This window comes from Neoarius graeffei, chromosome 7, assembly GCF_027579695.1.
Source record: "Neoarius graeffei isolate fNeoGra1 chromosome 7, fNeoGra1.pri, whole genome shotgun sequence".
NCBI lineage: Eukaryota > Metazoa > Chordata > Actinopteri > Siluriformes > Ariidae > Neoarius > Neoarius graeffei.
This window is the reverse complement of record NC_083575.1, coordinates 13,490,437-13,507,272: the sequence shown is the minus strand read 5'-3', so window position 1 is coordinate 13,507,272 and position 16,836 is coordinate 13,490,437. Positions and strand designations below refer to the sequence as shown.

Genomic DNA, 16,836 nt, shown 5'->3' with positions numbered 1-16,836 from the left:
GTGTCAGAGGTGACTTGAGTAACAAAAACCGATAAATCATTAAGAACCACCGTGTCCAAGACTTTCTGATCTGCACTCAGTTTTGGGTTGGGTTTTTGTTTTCTTCACTAAATTTACTGAATAACAACAATAAAACACAATGAGGTCATCTTCAATATCTCATTCTCATTATCTCTAGCCGCTTTATCCTGTTCTACAGGGTCGCAGGCAAGCTGGAGCCTATCCCAGCTGACTACGGGCGAAAGGCGGGGTACACCCTGAACAAGTCGCCAGGTCATTACAGGGCTGACACATAGACATAGACAACCATTCACACTCATATTCACACCTACGGTCGATTTAGAGTCACCAGTTAACCTAACCTGCATGTCTTTGGACTGTGGGGGAAACTGGAGCACCCGGAGGAAACCCACGCGGACACGGGGAGAACATGCAAACTCCACACAGAAAGGCCCTCGCCGGCCACGGGGCTTGAACCCGGACCTTCTTGCTGTGAGGCGACAGCGCTAACCACTACACCACCGTGCCGTCCGTCATCTTCAATATTAACAATAAAATCTGCAATCAGTTAATAAAAAGAAATATGGTCCCCTTGCTCACTGAGTATTGAATGAATATTTTGAAGTTAAATACTGTGTTGTTGTATGTTTTCTCTTTTCAACATTTTCATTTCTCCGAAGTCTGAGTTGTGCCCAAGCTTTAGGGCTGTAAGGTAATTGTACAGACAGCAGACCCCCCACACACACACACACACACACACAGTAATATCCTGCACATCTGCACCAATATGAATCAGAATTCCGACCCTTATTATTCTCTGACATTTATTACACTTGTGTCTGCTTTAGTCCATTTTCCCATCGTCCCAGTGACCAGAGGAGAAAAAAAAACCAAAGCAAAACACTGCATATTTCTTTTATTGATCTTTCGACAGCAGTTTCCCGTCTAGCACCTCTGAGCTGGTGACGTAACACAGAAAGAATAACTTCTTACAAAATGAAGAATATAAAAAAATAAGGTCCTGCACACAATATACATAACAAACAAACAAACAAACAAACAAACAAACAAACAAAAAACCTCAACAAAATGAACAAAAAGATAATATCTGATGTACATATTTCCACTCAGCTTTTGGTTTTTCAAAAAATAACTTTTTTTTCATCCTTTATATTTTTTATATATCAAAACTCAAAAGAAAATAAATACTTATGAAACTTAAAATATTTTTTCTTTCTTTGTTTTTTTTTAAATAGGCAGTGTTACAAAATTATTTTGATAAAACTTGTTAAAACTTGTTTTCATCTTATTTTTTTACACAATAAAACTTTTTTGGTGAAAAAAAATCTTGAAAAAAACCCCCAAGAAACTCAAAAGCACACATTTAGTTTTCACCGCTGTTCATTTTTCACAATGTCAGTCACAGTTCAAGCAAAAAAAAAAAAAAAAGTCAGAATTTTTTTCATGGACATTCATTTTTTGGCCTTGTTGTACTGATATGTTCAGGCCTCTGGACTTTTCATTACACCGTGAAAGAGCTGAGTTCTTGTTTTTATTTTTATTTTTTATTTGCGCCTCAGTGTGTTCTTAGTCTTCACGGACTGCATGATGACTCGCAAGGGAAGACAGCTGATTTCGGAAATAGAAATCATCCACTGTGTTCACAGCTGCTGTAGTTGCTGCTGTTGTTGTTATTGTTGTTACTGTTCTTTTGTCTCTCCAAGGGGAACAAATAGAGGTGTTTTCAGATTTCATTTTCGAATATCAAATGTATATTGTTCCAAACACACACAAAAAAATGAAACCTCGAGTTCTTGTTTCAGCCTTTCGCTGGTTTGAGAGGGTTGTAAGTCCCTTTTTAACCCCCTATGAGTGTACGAGTGTGTTGCATCAGCGGCGTCCTTAAGCATCTTCACATTTTTGTCCTGGATGATGATGATGTTGTCCTTTGATCAAAAGTCTTCCTGAAACAAACAGTCTCTTATCTGTGGCCAAAGAGTTTGAAGATTTCCAGAGCCTTAGAGATCTGATCACAGCAAAAATAAATAAAATACAGTACAGTAAGGACTTACATTTACATGTAACACAAGAGGAAAAAAAAGAAAAGAAAAAACCTTCAGAAGGACTTTGGAAACTGGATTCCAGACCATTTTTATCTTTTAAACTATATTTTGTTCAAAGATTTCCAAATAAGGAAGAACACAGAGCTGAGCAGTTATCGGCCTCAGAGAGATGTGTGTGTGTGTTACTGTAAATGTCCTACGAGCACTTTGCTCATCCTTTATGTGCTTCTAGTATTAAATAAATAAACAAAAACAAACATTTCCAAACATTTCCTGAGGCTCGACTTGTGTAAACTGTCCATTCCGTACAGTTCCCACCTGCCCTGCTCTGGACACACTCATGACCCTCTTACTTGTGGCCCACTGATACTCATGTACAGTCTTCCTTCAGGAAGATGCGATGAAGGGAGCTGTTCTTTTTCAACTCTTTCTCTCAGACCAGCGAGGCCTCGGCTAGTCAGAGCTCTGTGATTTCCAGTGGGCTCTCTGAAAGCGAGTTGCCGCCCTTGTTGCGGTGCAGCGGTGTGGATTTGGCTGACTCAGTGCGAGCGTTTCTCTCAGCATACAGAGCGCCGTCTGCATGCAATGCCTCCAGAGAGCGTGCCAGCGCCCGCTGGTCATCTTCCGGCAAGCTGTTGAGGTCAGAGGTCAATAGTGTGCCTGTGCTGCCATGGACCACATGGACTCCGTCTGGGCCACGCAACTCCACAGGGTGCTTGTGCTTGAATCGCAGTGTTCCTCGCCCTCCGACGCTCATTCGCTCATCGTCATCATCATCGAGGTCGCTCTGGACCAGCTGGGGAAGGTGGAAGGATGGGTGAAGCCAAACAAAACAAGGATATATTGAGAGTTTTTGATTAACATTAGGATAATCTTTGATTATTTCTGAGATCAGATAGGGTGAGACAGCAATGCAGCAATCTTTTAGTAAGATTGAGGAGTTAGTGAAAAAAATTACACAGAAAAGCACTGAGCTACAAAAGTATGTCTTGTAAATCAGTGAAGGGAGGGAAGGTACCGTACCTACAAACCTATAAAGCAAAAAGAGAAAGTGAAGTAGTGTACTATCAGAGGATAATTAATACAGGAAATGCTTAGATATGCCAAATGATTTTCAGTCACACAAAAGAGCAAAGAAGATAAAAATATGTAAAGCGACAAAAGGGAAGTGTGTAGGCTGCAAACCGGAAAACCAACCGAGAAGGAAATAAGTGATGCTAAATGTGCAGGGGGGAAAAAGAATGATTAGATTAGGAAAAAAGTTTCCATATTCATATTTCTTTACTATTTTTGGGTCACGCACACGAAGGAAGTGGTAAAAAAAAAAAAAAACTGTATGCAAGAAGTGGAAAAGTGAAACACTGGTTTCGAGTGAAACAGTGCAACGTCAGCATGTAATTAGTGTCGGAAATTAACACAAAATATCCAGACACGTTCTAAAATGCACTGACAAAAAAAAGAGATAGGAAGGAAGCAGCAATATACCTGTGAAGAAACGTGAGTGAAAAAAACAAATGGGAGGTTAAAAAGAAAAAGTCATGAACTAGAGTCTAGTTACTAGACAATAAAAATAATCGCATTAAAGAGGAAAATCAGAGAATGATCTGAAAAGCAAAGAAGGATGACCATAGAGGAATTCCCAAAGAATAAGACTGTGCCAGTGAGTTCAGTGGAGTAAAACAGTAAGGCCTTAGCAGAGAGTTAGTTCAGGAAATGTTCACTTATGTAGCGATTGTTAAGATATCGTGAATGGGAATTCAGAAATATGGATATCTAGTACTTGAAATATCCAGGGAAGCTTCACAGCCCTGAGAAACTGAAGGGACCGTAATAAAGTAACACAGAAACTTGTAGAAACATCAACAAAGCAAGACATCGCCCTCTCGTGCAGTGGGGTGAGAAAGCAGTGTTACCACAGGGTTTGTGCTGAACCTTTGCCCCCCCCCCACACACACACACACTCATCTTTGTTGACAGACAGTGGATTAGAGTTTGATTTGATGATTTGTCATTCTTAAATAATTATTGGTAGTGTGTATCCAAAAAGGAGAATCAGAGACATAGTGAAGGTTTGCCATGGACAGGTTTGTGAAACAGGAAGTCCACTAGGCAGTGGTGAGGGAAAAGAGGATCCAGCTTTATCTCCCACCTCTGTGATGGACGACTGGTCTTGGCTGGTCGACTTGGTGACCAGACGTGCAGCAAAGAGCTTTTTGAGTCTCAGATAATCATCCAGTACCACCTTGAGCAGCGAACCCTGATCAGATAGTGGGATCAGTCATGTTATGTGAAAATATTACCATGAAATCAGGACTTTGAGATCTGGTCTGATGTTGGTAATGATTCAGCTTTGTGACTATGAACATGTGCATTCCCATAGGTATAATATATTCTGGACTCACCTTAATGGGTCCCTCACGCATGATTTGTCCCAGCTTGGCAATGTTATCATACTCCTGTATGGCGGCTCTGAGGTAGCGGTCATCCTCTGGTTTAGAGGCCTGAGGCTCACGGCCGAAAGTACCCTAGAAATCGAGCATAATCAGTTTATTTATTTATGTGTTTTTTTTTTTTTTTTGGTTCATCTTGGACACTTAAGATTAGTGACGTGGCAATATACCATATAATGCTATACTGTGATTTAAATTTTCTACCTTTGAAGGTGAGGCCAAGGCACTGTTCAGCAGAAGCTAGCTAAAGCTACCTGTTTTGAAACTTGACATCTCAACAAATTCACCAACAGCCTTCAAATCACTCAGAACACATGCATGTCTGAGTGCTAGTTCAATCTGGAGTGTGTTCGGAATTGACACAGAACACGTCTTCAAATGACTGACAGAGTTTCTGATCAGATATTTTATTAAAGCTGCCAGAATGTCAGGAAAATTTTGCCAAATAAAACAAAAGGTCTTCTGACTAACAAATCACTGATCCCACCTTTAATGTTCCCAGTACAGCCACAAGGAACTACTTTAGATTCAGTGCTTAAACAATGACCTTTAAATCAATGAACGTTGATTTTTAAAGGACTGATATATTGTACTTGGTAGATCCACATACCCTGTATTTTGCAATGGTAGTAATGATTTTGGGGTTTAATACAGGGATTGGGAGGGTTTTATTGACCATTGTATAGGTGTTTGGGCTCATTATACTGTGAGTAGAGAAAAACAAAATGGCGGCCTTGTTATCAAGTATTTAAAAGAAACAGAAATAGCTAAAAGAATATAGTTCCCCCCCCCGTATCTCCTGTTCCACACTCCAGCCCAGTCAGTGGCAGCAATGCACCTTTAAGTTGGCTTGCCAACTGCCAAAAACCATAAAGAAGAACAACAACAAAATGGCAGTGCGTGTTGCTGAACCAACTAAGGATGAAATAAAAACTCTAACTCAAAAACAACCCCCCCCCAAAAAAAAGCAACAAAATATGGAATAAAAGTATTTGATGGTAATTGTTATAAAAGTTATGAATTTTTAAAATATAAAAAGTTATATAAAAATTTAAAAAGTTATATTTTTTATTTTTCAAGAATTATTATTATTATTATTATTGTGTTTTTCACAAATTGCTACTGTCATTTCAACGGTTTGTTTACATTCTAAGCGGAAATGAGCTTGTCGAACATTTTGTATAATTTTTTTATTTATCAAATTTGCAAAAAATAAAAATAAAAATGCTCTGTTTCTCAAAATTCATTGAATGTGGATAGAATAAAACAGTTATTCCACTCAGTCTCATCGTACATGGCTTATGTGGCGCTATGTGCCTCGTCAGCTATCAGCTCATGTACGACTCGATTTCATGGAATAACTTAAATGTATAGATATTTATGCACTGCCTCAAAGCGAAGCTCCCAATGAGTATATGAGCAAAATATTTGCAAGTGCACAAAATCCACCTAAATAGAGTAATAATATTATAGCATATGAACCATCGAATTTGTGAAATCATGTATTTCACTTCAATAAACTGCTGCACTGTCTTGTGACAGTGAGACCAATAATGAGATACACATCACAGTTACGAATAAATATTTATTCCTTTCTTTGACACTGCATGCCATGCACCAGAAACAACACCCCGACATTTATTATGGCGTGACTCTGCTGGGTGCCTGGTGGACAGCAGTGAACCAGCGCTTTCACTTTACACTTTATTAGTTACCATCTAATATTATTGGACAAAAGAACTAATTGATATCGATCTGTGGTAGTTTTAGATTATCTAACTAAGGATAACTAAGGAAAGATGCTCATAATCGCTATTGAACTATATAATAATTAAGTTTACATGAATGTGCAGAGTAAGAAATCGTTCAGGTAAAAAAAAAAAACCATACAATGCAAAGATACAGTGCCTGCTATGAAAAAACTATTTTTTCCATCAATATTTTCTGTAAAATGTGTTAGTAAATTATCCCACAATATTTTTTAAAAAGCAAATTAAAAATAAGCACTGGATGAAAACCCATTCATCTTATGTAAATAAAGATACATATTTCGTTGTCCGGTGTTCAAGTGTTTATGAGACACGTTGGCTTGCACTTAAGATTGGGTTCCCTGTGGCCACAAAAGCCATCAAAATTCAGGTTGACGCTTTACCATATTCTCTTAAAGGAGATTCGCAGAGCCTTTATTTTTAAATAAATTTCTGAGTGGATAGTATCTCCATCCTTGACTCTTGTATACTGCATAAATGGGAATAAAAAATATATATTTTTGAGAGTTAAAATCAACCGCAAAGTTGGCATTCGAGCTGCCCTGAACTTTGAAGAGAACTTTGTAGAGGTGTTTAAATTAGCGAAGGCGATGTCCGATGCTGTAGTATGCTCTGGCCCCATCCCAATGCGGCGTGGCAATGTAGCTTACAGCAGGTTATGGTCGCTGAACTGCTGGCTGTCCAAGTGGTGCGCTGAAAACAGTGTGGGCTTTATAGATAATTGGGCTAATTTTGAGGGCACTGCTGGCCTGTTAGGGCGGGACGGTATCCATCCTACTCGGGAAGGTGCTGCTCTCATTTCCTGCAGCATAGGTCATAGTCTCAGAACAGGCCTAGTTAATTTCTGACAATCCAGAGCCAAGGCCAGGGAGCAGACGAACAGGCTAAACCGACTGTCTGCTAGCTGCACAGAGTCGTCACTCAGGGTCCACTACATCGAGACTGTGTCTGTTCCCCGAGCTCAACAAAAAGGTAGAAATTTTCAGAGAGTTTGTTCCAGTAACCTAATCAATATAAAATTAGATCATACTGACTGTACAGCTGCTGCCAGCACCTTTGATCTAAAGGTGGGGCTATTAAATATTAGATCTCTTACATCTAAAGCGCTAATGGTTAATGAACTCATTACTGATCAGGAGTTTAATGTACTTTGTTTAACTGAAACATGGATTAAGCCAAATGAATATATAGCATTAAATGAAGCGAGTCCTCCTGGATACAGTTATATACACCAGCCTCGTCTAACTGGCAGAGGAGGAGGCGTTGCGGTTATTTATAACGATTATCTAGGTGTAACACAAAAACCTGGTTATAAATTTAATACATTTGAAGTTCTTCATACTCATATAATGTATGTAGCCTTGAAAAATAAGTCTACCCAGTTAATTCCATTGCTTATTATTTACAGGCCCCCGGGGCCGTATTCTGAGTTTCTTTCTGAATTTGCAGATTTTATCTCAGATCTGGTTATTTCCTTGGACAAAGCTTTAGTTGTCGGAGATTTTAATATCCACTTCGATAACCCAGAAGACCCTTTAAAAACAGCGTTTGTGTCCATCTTAGATTCAGTCGGGATTAAGCAGAATGTCATAGGACCGACCCATAATGGTGGTCACACCCTTGATCTAATACTAACATTCAGATTAAATGTAGACAATATAGTCATACTTCCACAGTCTGAAGTTATCTCAGATCATTGTCTCATCTCATTCAAACTATGTCTGAGTAATAATATATGCACCTCACCATGCTACTGTATTAAACGTACTTTCACGCCAACTACTGCACAGAGCTTTATAAATGATCTCCCAGAGTTGTCAACTTTGATTGGGTCACTGTCAGCCCCTGCAGAACTTGATCAGGCAACTGAATGCTTAGAGTCAACATTCCGCCATACTTTAGATAATGTAGCTCCTCTAAAAAGGAAAATGGTCAGAGACAAAAAATTAGCACCCTGGTATAATGATGACACTCGCACATTAAAACAGACCACTCGAAAATTGGAACGTAAATGGCGTCAAACAAAATTGGTAGTGTTCAAATTAGCTTGGAAGGAGAGCTTCCTGAAGTATAGAAAAGCTCTTAGTGCTGCAAGATCAACATATTTCTCCTCCCTAATAGAAGATAACAAAAATAATCCTAGATTCCTATTTAATACTGTAGCAAAATTAACCAGGAATAAGTCCACTATCAACACATGCACACCTGCAGTATGTATGTAGTAGCAACGACTTCATGAATTTTTTTAATGACAAAATTGAGAATATCCGACAAAAAATTCAAACTACTAATTTAAGGTCAGACAATGAAAGTGACCTTGTAGTTAACTATATAACTGTATCAGATCATCAGTTAGAATGTTTTACTCCCCTTAAAGAAACTGAATTACTTTCATTAATGTCTACATCAAAAGCCTCAACTTGCGTACTAGATCCCTTACAGACACATCTATTCAAACAGATAATGCCTGGAGTAATTGATAGTAATAGACCTCATCATAGCACAGAGACAGCACTGGTTAAAGTAGTAAACGACCTACTGTTGGCGTCTGATCAGGGCTGTGTCTCGCTACTTGTGTTGCTTGACCTTAGTGCAGCATTTGATACCATTGATCATTCCATTCTTCTGGATAGACTAGAAAATGTTGTGGGAGTTAAGGGAACAGCCCTCTCCTGGTCTTATCTAACTGATCGTTATCAGTATGTTGATATAAATGGTGATATTTCTAGATGTACCGAGGTAAAGTTTGGTGTTCCACAAGGTTCTGTCTTGGGTCCACTGCTTTTTTCTCTATATATGTTACCTCTGGGTGATATTATTCGTAAACATTGTATTAGTTTCCACTGTTATGCTGATGACACACAGTTGTATGTCTCTGCAAAACCTGATGAGAGACACCAGCTTAATAGAATTGAGGAATGTGTTAAGGACATTAGACACTGGATGCTTATTAATTTCCTTCTGCTTAACTCTGACAAGACTGAAGTACTTGTGCTAGGACCACATACAGCTAGAAGTAAGTTTTCTGATTACACAGTGACTCTGGATGGCCTTTCTGTTTCTTCACATGCAGCAGTAAAAGACCTTGGGGTGATTATTGACCCCAGTCTTTCATTCGAAACTCACATTGATAACATCACCCGGATAGTTTTCTTTCATCTCAGAAATATTGCAAAGATAAGAAATTTAATGTCATTGCGTGACGCAGAAAAACTAGTCCATGCTTTCGTTACCTCCAGGTTGGATTATTGTAATGCCTTACTGTCTGGATGTTCCAATAAGTGCATAAATAAGCTCCAGTTAGTTCAAAATGCAGCAGCAAGAGTCCTTACTAGAACTAGAAAATGTGACCACATCACGCCTGTCTTATCCACACTGCATTGGCTCCCAATCAAATTTCGTATTGATTATAAAATACTACTATTGACCTTTAAAGCACTGAATGGTCTCGCACCACAGTACCTGAGTGAGCTTCTGCTCCTCTATGACCCGCCACGCCTACTTAGATCACCTCGTATAGTGAAGGCTACATCAGGGGGCAGAGCCTTTTCTTACAAAGCCCCACAGTTATGGAACAGCCTTCCAAGTAATGTTCGGGAATCAGACTCAGTCTCAGCATTTAAGTCTAGGCTGAAAACATATCTGTTTAGTCAAGCCTTTTGTTAATGTTGTTTATGAGGTAAAGGTGTAGATCTCGAGGGTCCTCAGACATAGAGTGTTTTGGTAAACTCGGATGTATGGATGCTGTCAGTCCCCACTCGCTTGCTCACTCGAGTTTGTTGACGGTGTAGTGGCTGGCTGCTTTATGTCCCGGGGCTCCCTCATGCCTGTGTTACCTTCTGGCTCTCTCCTTTTAGTTATGCTGTCATAGTTAGTTGCCGGAGTCCCTGCTTGTACTCGGTGCAATATGTATACTGCTCCTACTTATTCAGGTGACATTGGGCATACCTAACAACCTGTGTTTTCTTTCCCTCCCCCCCAAATCTGTCCCTCTGAGTTACATGGAGTCAACAGGAAATCTTTTGGTGGAGAGGGTGGAGACCTCGACTGGCTATCGTAGCCTGCAGGGAATCAGCCGTCAGACTTCTGTCGCATGTCCCAGACCCGGTGAAATGTAACTGAATTGTCTTGGCCAGCCCTAAGGGTCCCATCTGCATCTCATCATTGCTGAGGAGTGTGCTCCCATCACCCAATCAAGCATCCAGCCAGAGCAGGTCATGATATATTTTTTACCATATTAACATGCCATTGTTGTGTGCTATGCCTGATGTCAAGACTCTCGTCTCTGTGAGCCTACCACACAGACTTAATACTTGTCATTTTTAGGGCATACCTAACAACATGTGTTTTCTTTCTCTCTCTCCCCCCCCCCCCCCAATCTGTCCCTCTGAGTTACATGTTGGTCCTGGGATTGAGATGCTGGCCTCTTCTGCCCCTCGGGCCTGCTTGGTCCATCCTGGTGCCCTGTGTCTGGTCGGAGTTTTATCGCATTGCTCCTGTGAAGGATGGCCCCATGAGAATAGTTGAGGGTTATACCTGGAGGATGCTCTGGACTCTTACAGTAATGCTTTTATGGCTGAGGACTACAGTTGTCTTGCTAACTTTAGGACTGCAGTTATCATGAACAGTTTTGCACTCAAGTTTCCATCAATGAAGAGCTATAACATCAACGAAACTGTCCTCATGTTAAAACTGTTAATATTATAGTCAGGCTGTCTGTTGTTGCCCAAATGAGGATGGGTTCCCTTTTGAGTCTGGTTCCTCTCGAGGTTGCTTCCTCATGTCGTCTGAGGGAGTTTTTCCTTGCCACCGTCGCCACAGGCTTGCTCATTGGGGATAGATTAGGGATAAAATTAGCTCATGTTTTAAGTCGTTAAAATTCTGTAAAGCCGCCTTGCGACAATGTTTATTGTTAAAAGTGCTATACAAATAAACTTGACTTGACTCTGCTGAGCCAGGGCGATTATGAGCATCTTTCCTTAGTTATCCTTAGTTAGATAATCTAAAACTACCACAGATTTATATCGATTAGTTCTTATGTTCAATAATATGAGCCCTGAGTGCGTGATGTCACCTCACAGCAGGAACCGGTTTTAAGGCCGAGGCCTTAGACAACTATATAGACCAAAGTCATCTCATCTCATCTCATTATCTCTAGCCGCTTTATCCTTCTACAGGGTCGCAGGCAAGCTGGAGCCTATCCCAGCTGACTACGGGCAAAAGGCGGGGTACACCCTGGACAAGTCGCCAGGTCATCACAGGGCTGACACATAGACACAGACAACCATTCACACTCACATTCACACCTACAGTCAATTTAGAGTCACCAGTTAACCTAACCTGCATATCTTTGGACTGTGGGGGAAACCGGAGCACCCGGAGGAAACCCACACGGACACGGGGAGAACATGCAAACTCCACACAGAAAGGCCCTCGCCGGCCCCGGGGCTTGAACCCAGGACCTTCTTGCTGTGAGGCAACAGCGCTAACCACTACATCACCGTGCCGCCGACCAAAGTCATATAAATAAAAATTTATGGTGAAAGTAAGAAATTACCGACTTACCGTTTTACCGTTACCGACTTGCTCAACTAAGACTGATTTAACTTCACTGATTGTGGGTTGATTCTCATGAAAACAGGATAGGTGTTATAACTTATGCAACATACATGTACATGCATGCATTTTCACTGATAAACCTTAAAAGGCTCATTAAATAATCAGATGAACTGAGACAATCACATTCTGAAGCAAATTAAATAATCTTATACCGGTAACTTAAACACACAAAACAAGTTACATGTATTAATCTAAATGCAGGTAAACAACGAGTGTTGCTGTTTTTGTTGTTTTACATCCAAATGAGAGTCGGAGCTTACCCATCTGTGTTCTCGCTTCTTGAAGGCCGATCTTGTGGCCGATTGTTTTTAAATAATCTGACTTTCAGTTGTTCATTCAGTTCTCCGTTCATTCGCTTCTTCCACATAAGGGTGAGATATTGCTGCTGAGGCAAGCATATCCAGCGGGGGGGGGGGTGTAGGAGCATATCCATGGTCCACTCATGCCCCTTTTCCACCAAAGCAGTTCCAGGGCTGGTTCGGGGCCAGTGCTTAGTTTGGAACCGGGTTTTCTGTTTCCACTGACAAAGAACTGGCTCTGGGGCCAGAAAAAACGGTTCCATGGCTGGCACCAACTCTTTGCTGGGCCAGAGGAAAGAACCGCTTACGTCAGCAGGGAGGCGGAGTTGTTAAGACCAACAACAACAGCAAGACCACAAAAGATCGCCATTTTTAAGTGACGAGAAGCAGCAGCTGTACAAACGCGAAGTCATCCATTATTGTTGTTGTTGTTGCTGCTTCTTCTTCTCCATGTTGTTGTTGCTTCGATGTTCGCGCCAAGGTTTATGCAAACGCAGTGATGTAACTGACGTATACAGCAACGTAATGACGCGGCTCCCCTTAGCACCCCGAGCTATGGAAAAGCAAACTGGTTCTCAGCTGGCTCACAAGTTGAACGAGTTATGAACCAGCACCAGCACTGGCCCCGAACCAGCCCTGGAACTGATTTGGTGGAAAGGGGGCATCATTCTCCATTTTCTCCATACTGAGTTCTCCGCCATTACTGCTTGGCTCAGGCAATTACTAAAACACGGGACAGGACGTCACCAGTTTTAGCAACAACCGCAGGGAGGTCACTGCCCAAGCGATAATATGTCACGTCACGTCCTGCTCTGTCCTGGGTTTTAGCAACAACCCTCAGCTCACACTCCGGGAGAACTGGTGCAACTGAACTTACTTTCCTTTCCTTGTAGTTTTCTTTTCCTTTAATTGTTGGTACTGCACCCTCTTTCAATACATCAACAGATCTTTCAACAGATCAGATCAGAGGACTCATACGAGTCTTCAGTAAAATGTGCAGAGCAGAGGAAAAACAACTTTGTAGGCGCCCAATGTGCCCGGGAACTTCTCACAAAACGCCTCCAAATCTTTGCAGTTTGAACATTCTTGGGCCATGAATGCAACATAAATCCACCTTCTGTCATGTTGCTGCACCCGCCAGCAACACATTTACGTGGCATGGTGATAAATTAGCTCAAAATGAAAGCTCGAAGTTGCAGTCAGCTCTGTGTTTTAGTATAGCAGAAATGGCGATGAGACCGATAGCCTTCCTGCTGTGATGTCACAGATGACAAGGTCATTCACTCAGATCGCTACCTATATGAATCACTTTAATCGTAAAAATTACTATATTAGATTTACTGTTAATGTTTAAAACTATTCCTGTGCCATTCTTGAGGTCTCAAGGCATTTATAAACAAAAAAGTGAGGCCATGGTTCTGCGTACCTCCTTTAAGTATGGAGCTTGACTATAAAGATAATTCTTTCTAACCTTTCTGAAGGTCATAGGAAGAAGAAAGTCTCATTCTTTTTTTCTTCATTTTCTTTATTTTGATATTGCAGTATTAACTACAGAGGTTACTTTGAACATACACCACTGTTCCCCACATTATAAACAGAAAGTAAAAATGAACTTGAACTCTAATTAAAATGTCCTTCATGTCCACATGTTATTAGCGTGGATGCTGGTTTTGTATATTTGCTTGTATCATGATATATTATTGCCCGATATTGAGTAACACGTTTTTGAATGATGAAATACATGTTTTCTTTTATTCAGTGTTGAAAAATATCTTCTAAAAATGAGTTAGAAAGGTGAAATGATTCCCTAATTCTGGAATGGACCATTAAATGGCCAGTGGCCTGATTTCGATCACAGAAATGGCAAATTTGTTTACTGCAGGGACCTGAAAATAAGGAACTGAATGTAATAGTGTGCATCTGTTAAACAGGCAAAGATGTATACATGACTAAGCATAGTGTTGGGATGAAACAGATGTGCATGCATGTGTGTTTGAGACTGACGTGAGTCCGAGCGGGGCTGTTCCACAGATCTGTGATGTCACTCAGATCCTCAGGCAGGTCGTCTTCGTGCTCAGCCTGGGCGGCCAGTTCGAGGTTTCTGCAGAACGGGTCCAGCCATACAGGATTGGCTCTACACACAAACACACGCTCATTTAATCATGTAAATGTGAGATTTTACTTTCTCTCACGTGCAAGTCTACTGATTTTGGCGTGTGTATCTTCAGTGTGGTTATCTCTAAATGTTATGATATTGTTCTCAGCTCCTCATCCTTCACAGACACGGTGACCAGATGAAAGCTGTAATGGAGAATTCAATGGTTTTATACTACAATAACAATATAAAAGCTTCTGAAGACTTTAGTACTCGAGGTGTTAATCTGATGTCATTGGTGTATTCTGTGTCAACAAGATCTGATACATGTGACCCAAAATAAAGTATTTACTCGCTAGTACATTTACATAACCACTAATTTACAAAATGCTGTTAAAAGAAAAGAATGAGGGCCTTGTGTGTTTTATTTATGTAGGGCTTATCAAGTGTCTCTCTCACCCTTCAAATGAGTACTTGTTGGTGTTGGGCATATCAAGGATGTCCATTAGTCCCTGGTTGCCTGGACAGCATGCACAACAAACAAAGCTTGTTAAAGTTACCACACACACACACACACACAGACACACACAAAGTCACGCTTGTCCAGGAACTCCGTAGGAACTCACCTGTAGAACCAGCAACGATGGCTTTCAGCTTCCTCTTGTGTCTATGCAACATACACAGAAATAATAATAATAAGGAGTAGAACGTCACCCAATCAAAACTTGGAAGAAAGTGTTAAGAGACAGTAGTGGATGTTCATTATGTCTAACTATTACAAATATTTTAAGTTCGTTTCTTAGACAAGTATATTTTTTAAGTTTGTTACCTTGTTAACAGTTTCGGCGAGAATCTCCCGCCTTCTTCAGAAACAGTCACCAGATGTCGAGTGGTGATGTGCCTTATCAGCTGATGTTGCGTGCAGGAGGCAACATCAGCTGATAAGGCACGTCACCACTCGACATCTGGTGACTGTTTCTGAAGAAGGCGGGAGATTCTCGCCGAAACTGTTAACAAGGTAACAAACTTAAAAAATATACTTGTCTAAGAAACAAACTTAAAATATTTGTTAAGAGACAGGTGTAAGGTGAGAATAGGGTTTAAAATAAATTACTTACACTGTTCTGTAATACCAATTCATGAAGATAAACAACATGGCAGCCAGAAACAGCAGCACAGCCAGAATTATTATAGCCATCTACAGAGAGAGAGAGAGAGAGAGAGAGAGAGAGAGAGAGAGAGAGAGAGAGATACTGTATATTATTATACATACAGGACACTTTTTCCATGGAATAAAAACATGTATTCTATTCCTTTCTAGTGGGTTTGCTGATAGCATGCAATATTGTTATATCGCTTATCCTCCATGTATTATGCCACTCTCCGCAATGGAGAATGAGCGTGCAGTATTATAACAATATTGCACGTTGTCAAGACAACACGACGTCACACATCAGAGCTCATGTGAAGAGCCAATGACAAAACTTTTCTGCTGCGCATGCACACAATCATTTCTTTGTCCACTGGGAAAGAGAGAACATGAGGCTAATCCAGTGCCACTGCTAGGATTAGCTATGCTATAATTAAGTACTAAAAACTGAAACCAAAGATGTGCTGAACACCTGAAAGGCTACCAAAACCTCATTATATATTCTTCACATATATTTACAAGAAAAAAACATGCCAACGGACATCGAAAAACTGGAAAAGAGACACATCGGAGATGTAAAACTTCTGTGTTAGCAAGTGACTATGACAGTTTGTAAACAAACATGGCAGCAAGGTTTGCTTCATTAAAAGCGGAAGATTTTGAGAGAATTTTGGCTGCCAGGTCGCTCCGTTGTGTGTAGTTGTCAATTTTGAATTTAAAAGTAACTCAGTAAATTACATTGGGAAACGAATACTTAAGTCTGAGTGAAAAATAATAGGGCAAGTGTGTGTGGAAGAAGAGTCTTGGGCCAGAAATCTTAGTTTCTCGGTTGTTAGCCTGTGCTACTGATGAACACTACAGCGGCGGGAAGGTGACTTCACTGCCGCGCTAACAGCACCAACTTGCAGGTAAGCTAGCATTGGCCTTCAAGAATGTTGATATACTGATATGAAGAGAATGTGTATGTATACTAATAATAATAATATCGGCCGGCTTTTTTCATGGTATATCAGATATATTCCATTCAGCTACTTGTCTTTGACTCGTTCAGTATCATGCTAGCTGAATGGAATATATCTGATATACCACTCAAAGCCAGCCAATATTATTTAACTATATATATCTGTGATGACCTGGTGACTTGTCCAGGGTGTACCCCACCTCTCGCCTATAGTCCAGCTTGCCTGTGACACTGTACAGGATAAGCGGCTACAGATAATGGATGGAGATATAGATATATAAAAACACAATATATTGAACATGACATTCAACAGGACGCTTTTCATCTTTTTAAAATGTTTCTTGCTGATAAATTGTGTTCAGTTGTGTGTCCTGTGACTATCAAGGTTTAAAAAATGCATCCTGTTTGGAAACCAGACATTTAGTTTCTT

The 16,836-nt window shown here is 40.4% G+C and overlaps 1 protein-coding gene across 3 annotated transcripts in view; it reads right to left on the bottom strand.

The window, feature by feature from the left end:
- Positions 1–1,304: 1,304 nt before the first annotated feature.
- The window catches only part of cdh23 (cadherin-related 23), a 727,851-nt gene continuing 712,319 nt past the window's right edge, over positions 1,305–16,836 (bottom strand). For all 3 annotated transcript variants that reach the window (XM_060925294.1, XM_060925295.1, XM_060925296.1), the window contains 7 exons: positions 15,414–15,493; positions 14,922–14,962; positions 14,755–14,815; positions 14,205–14,334; positions 4,466–4,588; positions 4,213–4,320; positions 1,305–2,859 (listed from right to left, as the gene is read on the bottom strand). In XM_060925294.1, coding sequence (XP_060781277.1) covers positions 2,521–2,859; positions 4,213–4,320; positions 4,466–4,588; positions 14,205–14,334; positions 14,755–14,815; positions 14,922–14,962; positions 15,414–15,493 — 882 coding nt within the window. In that variant the 3' untranslated portion in view covers positions 1,305–2,520. The remainder of the gene's footprint in view (positions 2,860–4,212; positions 4,321–4,465; positions 4,589–14,204; positions 14,335–14,754; positions 14,816–14,921; positions 14,963–15,413; positions 15,494–16,836) is intronic.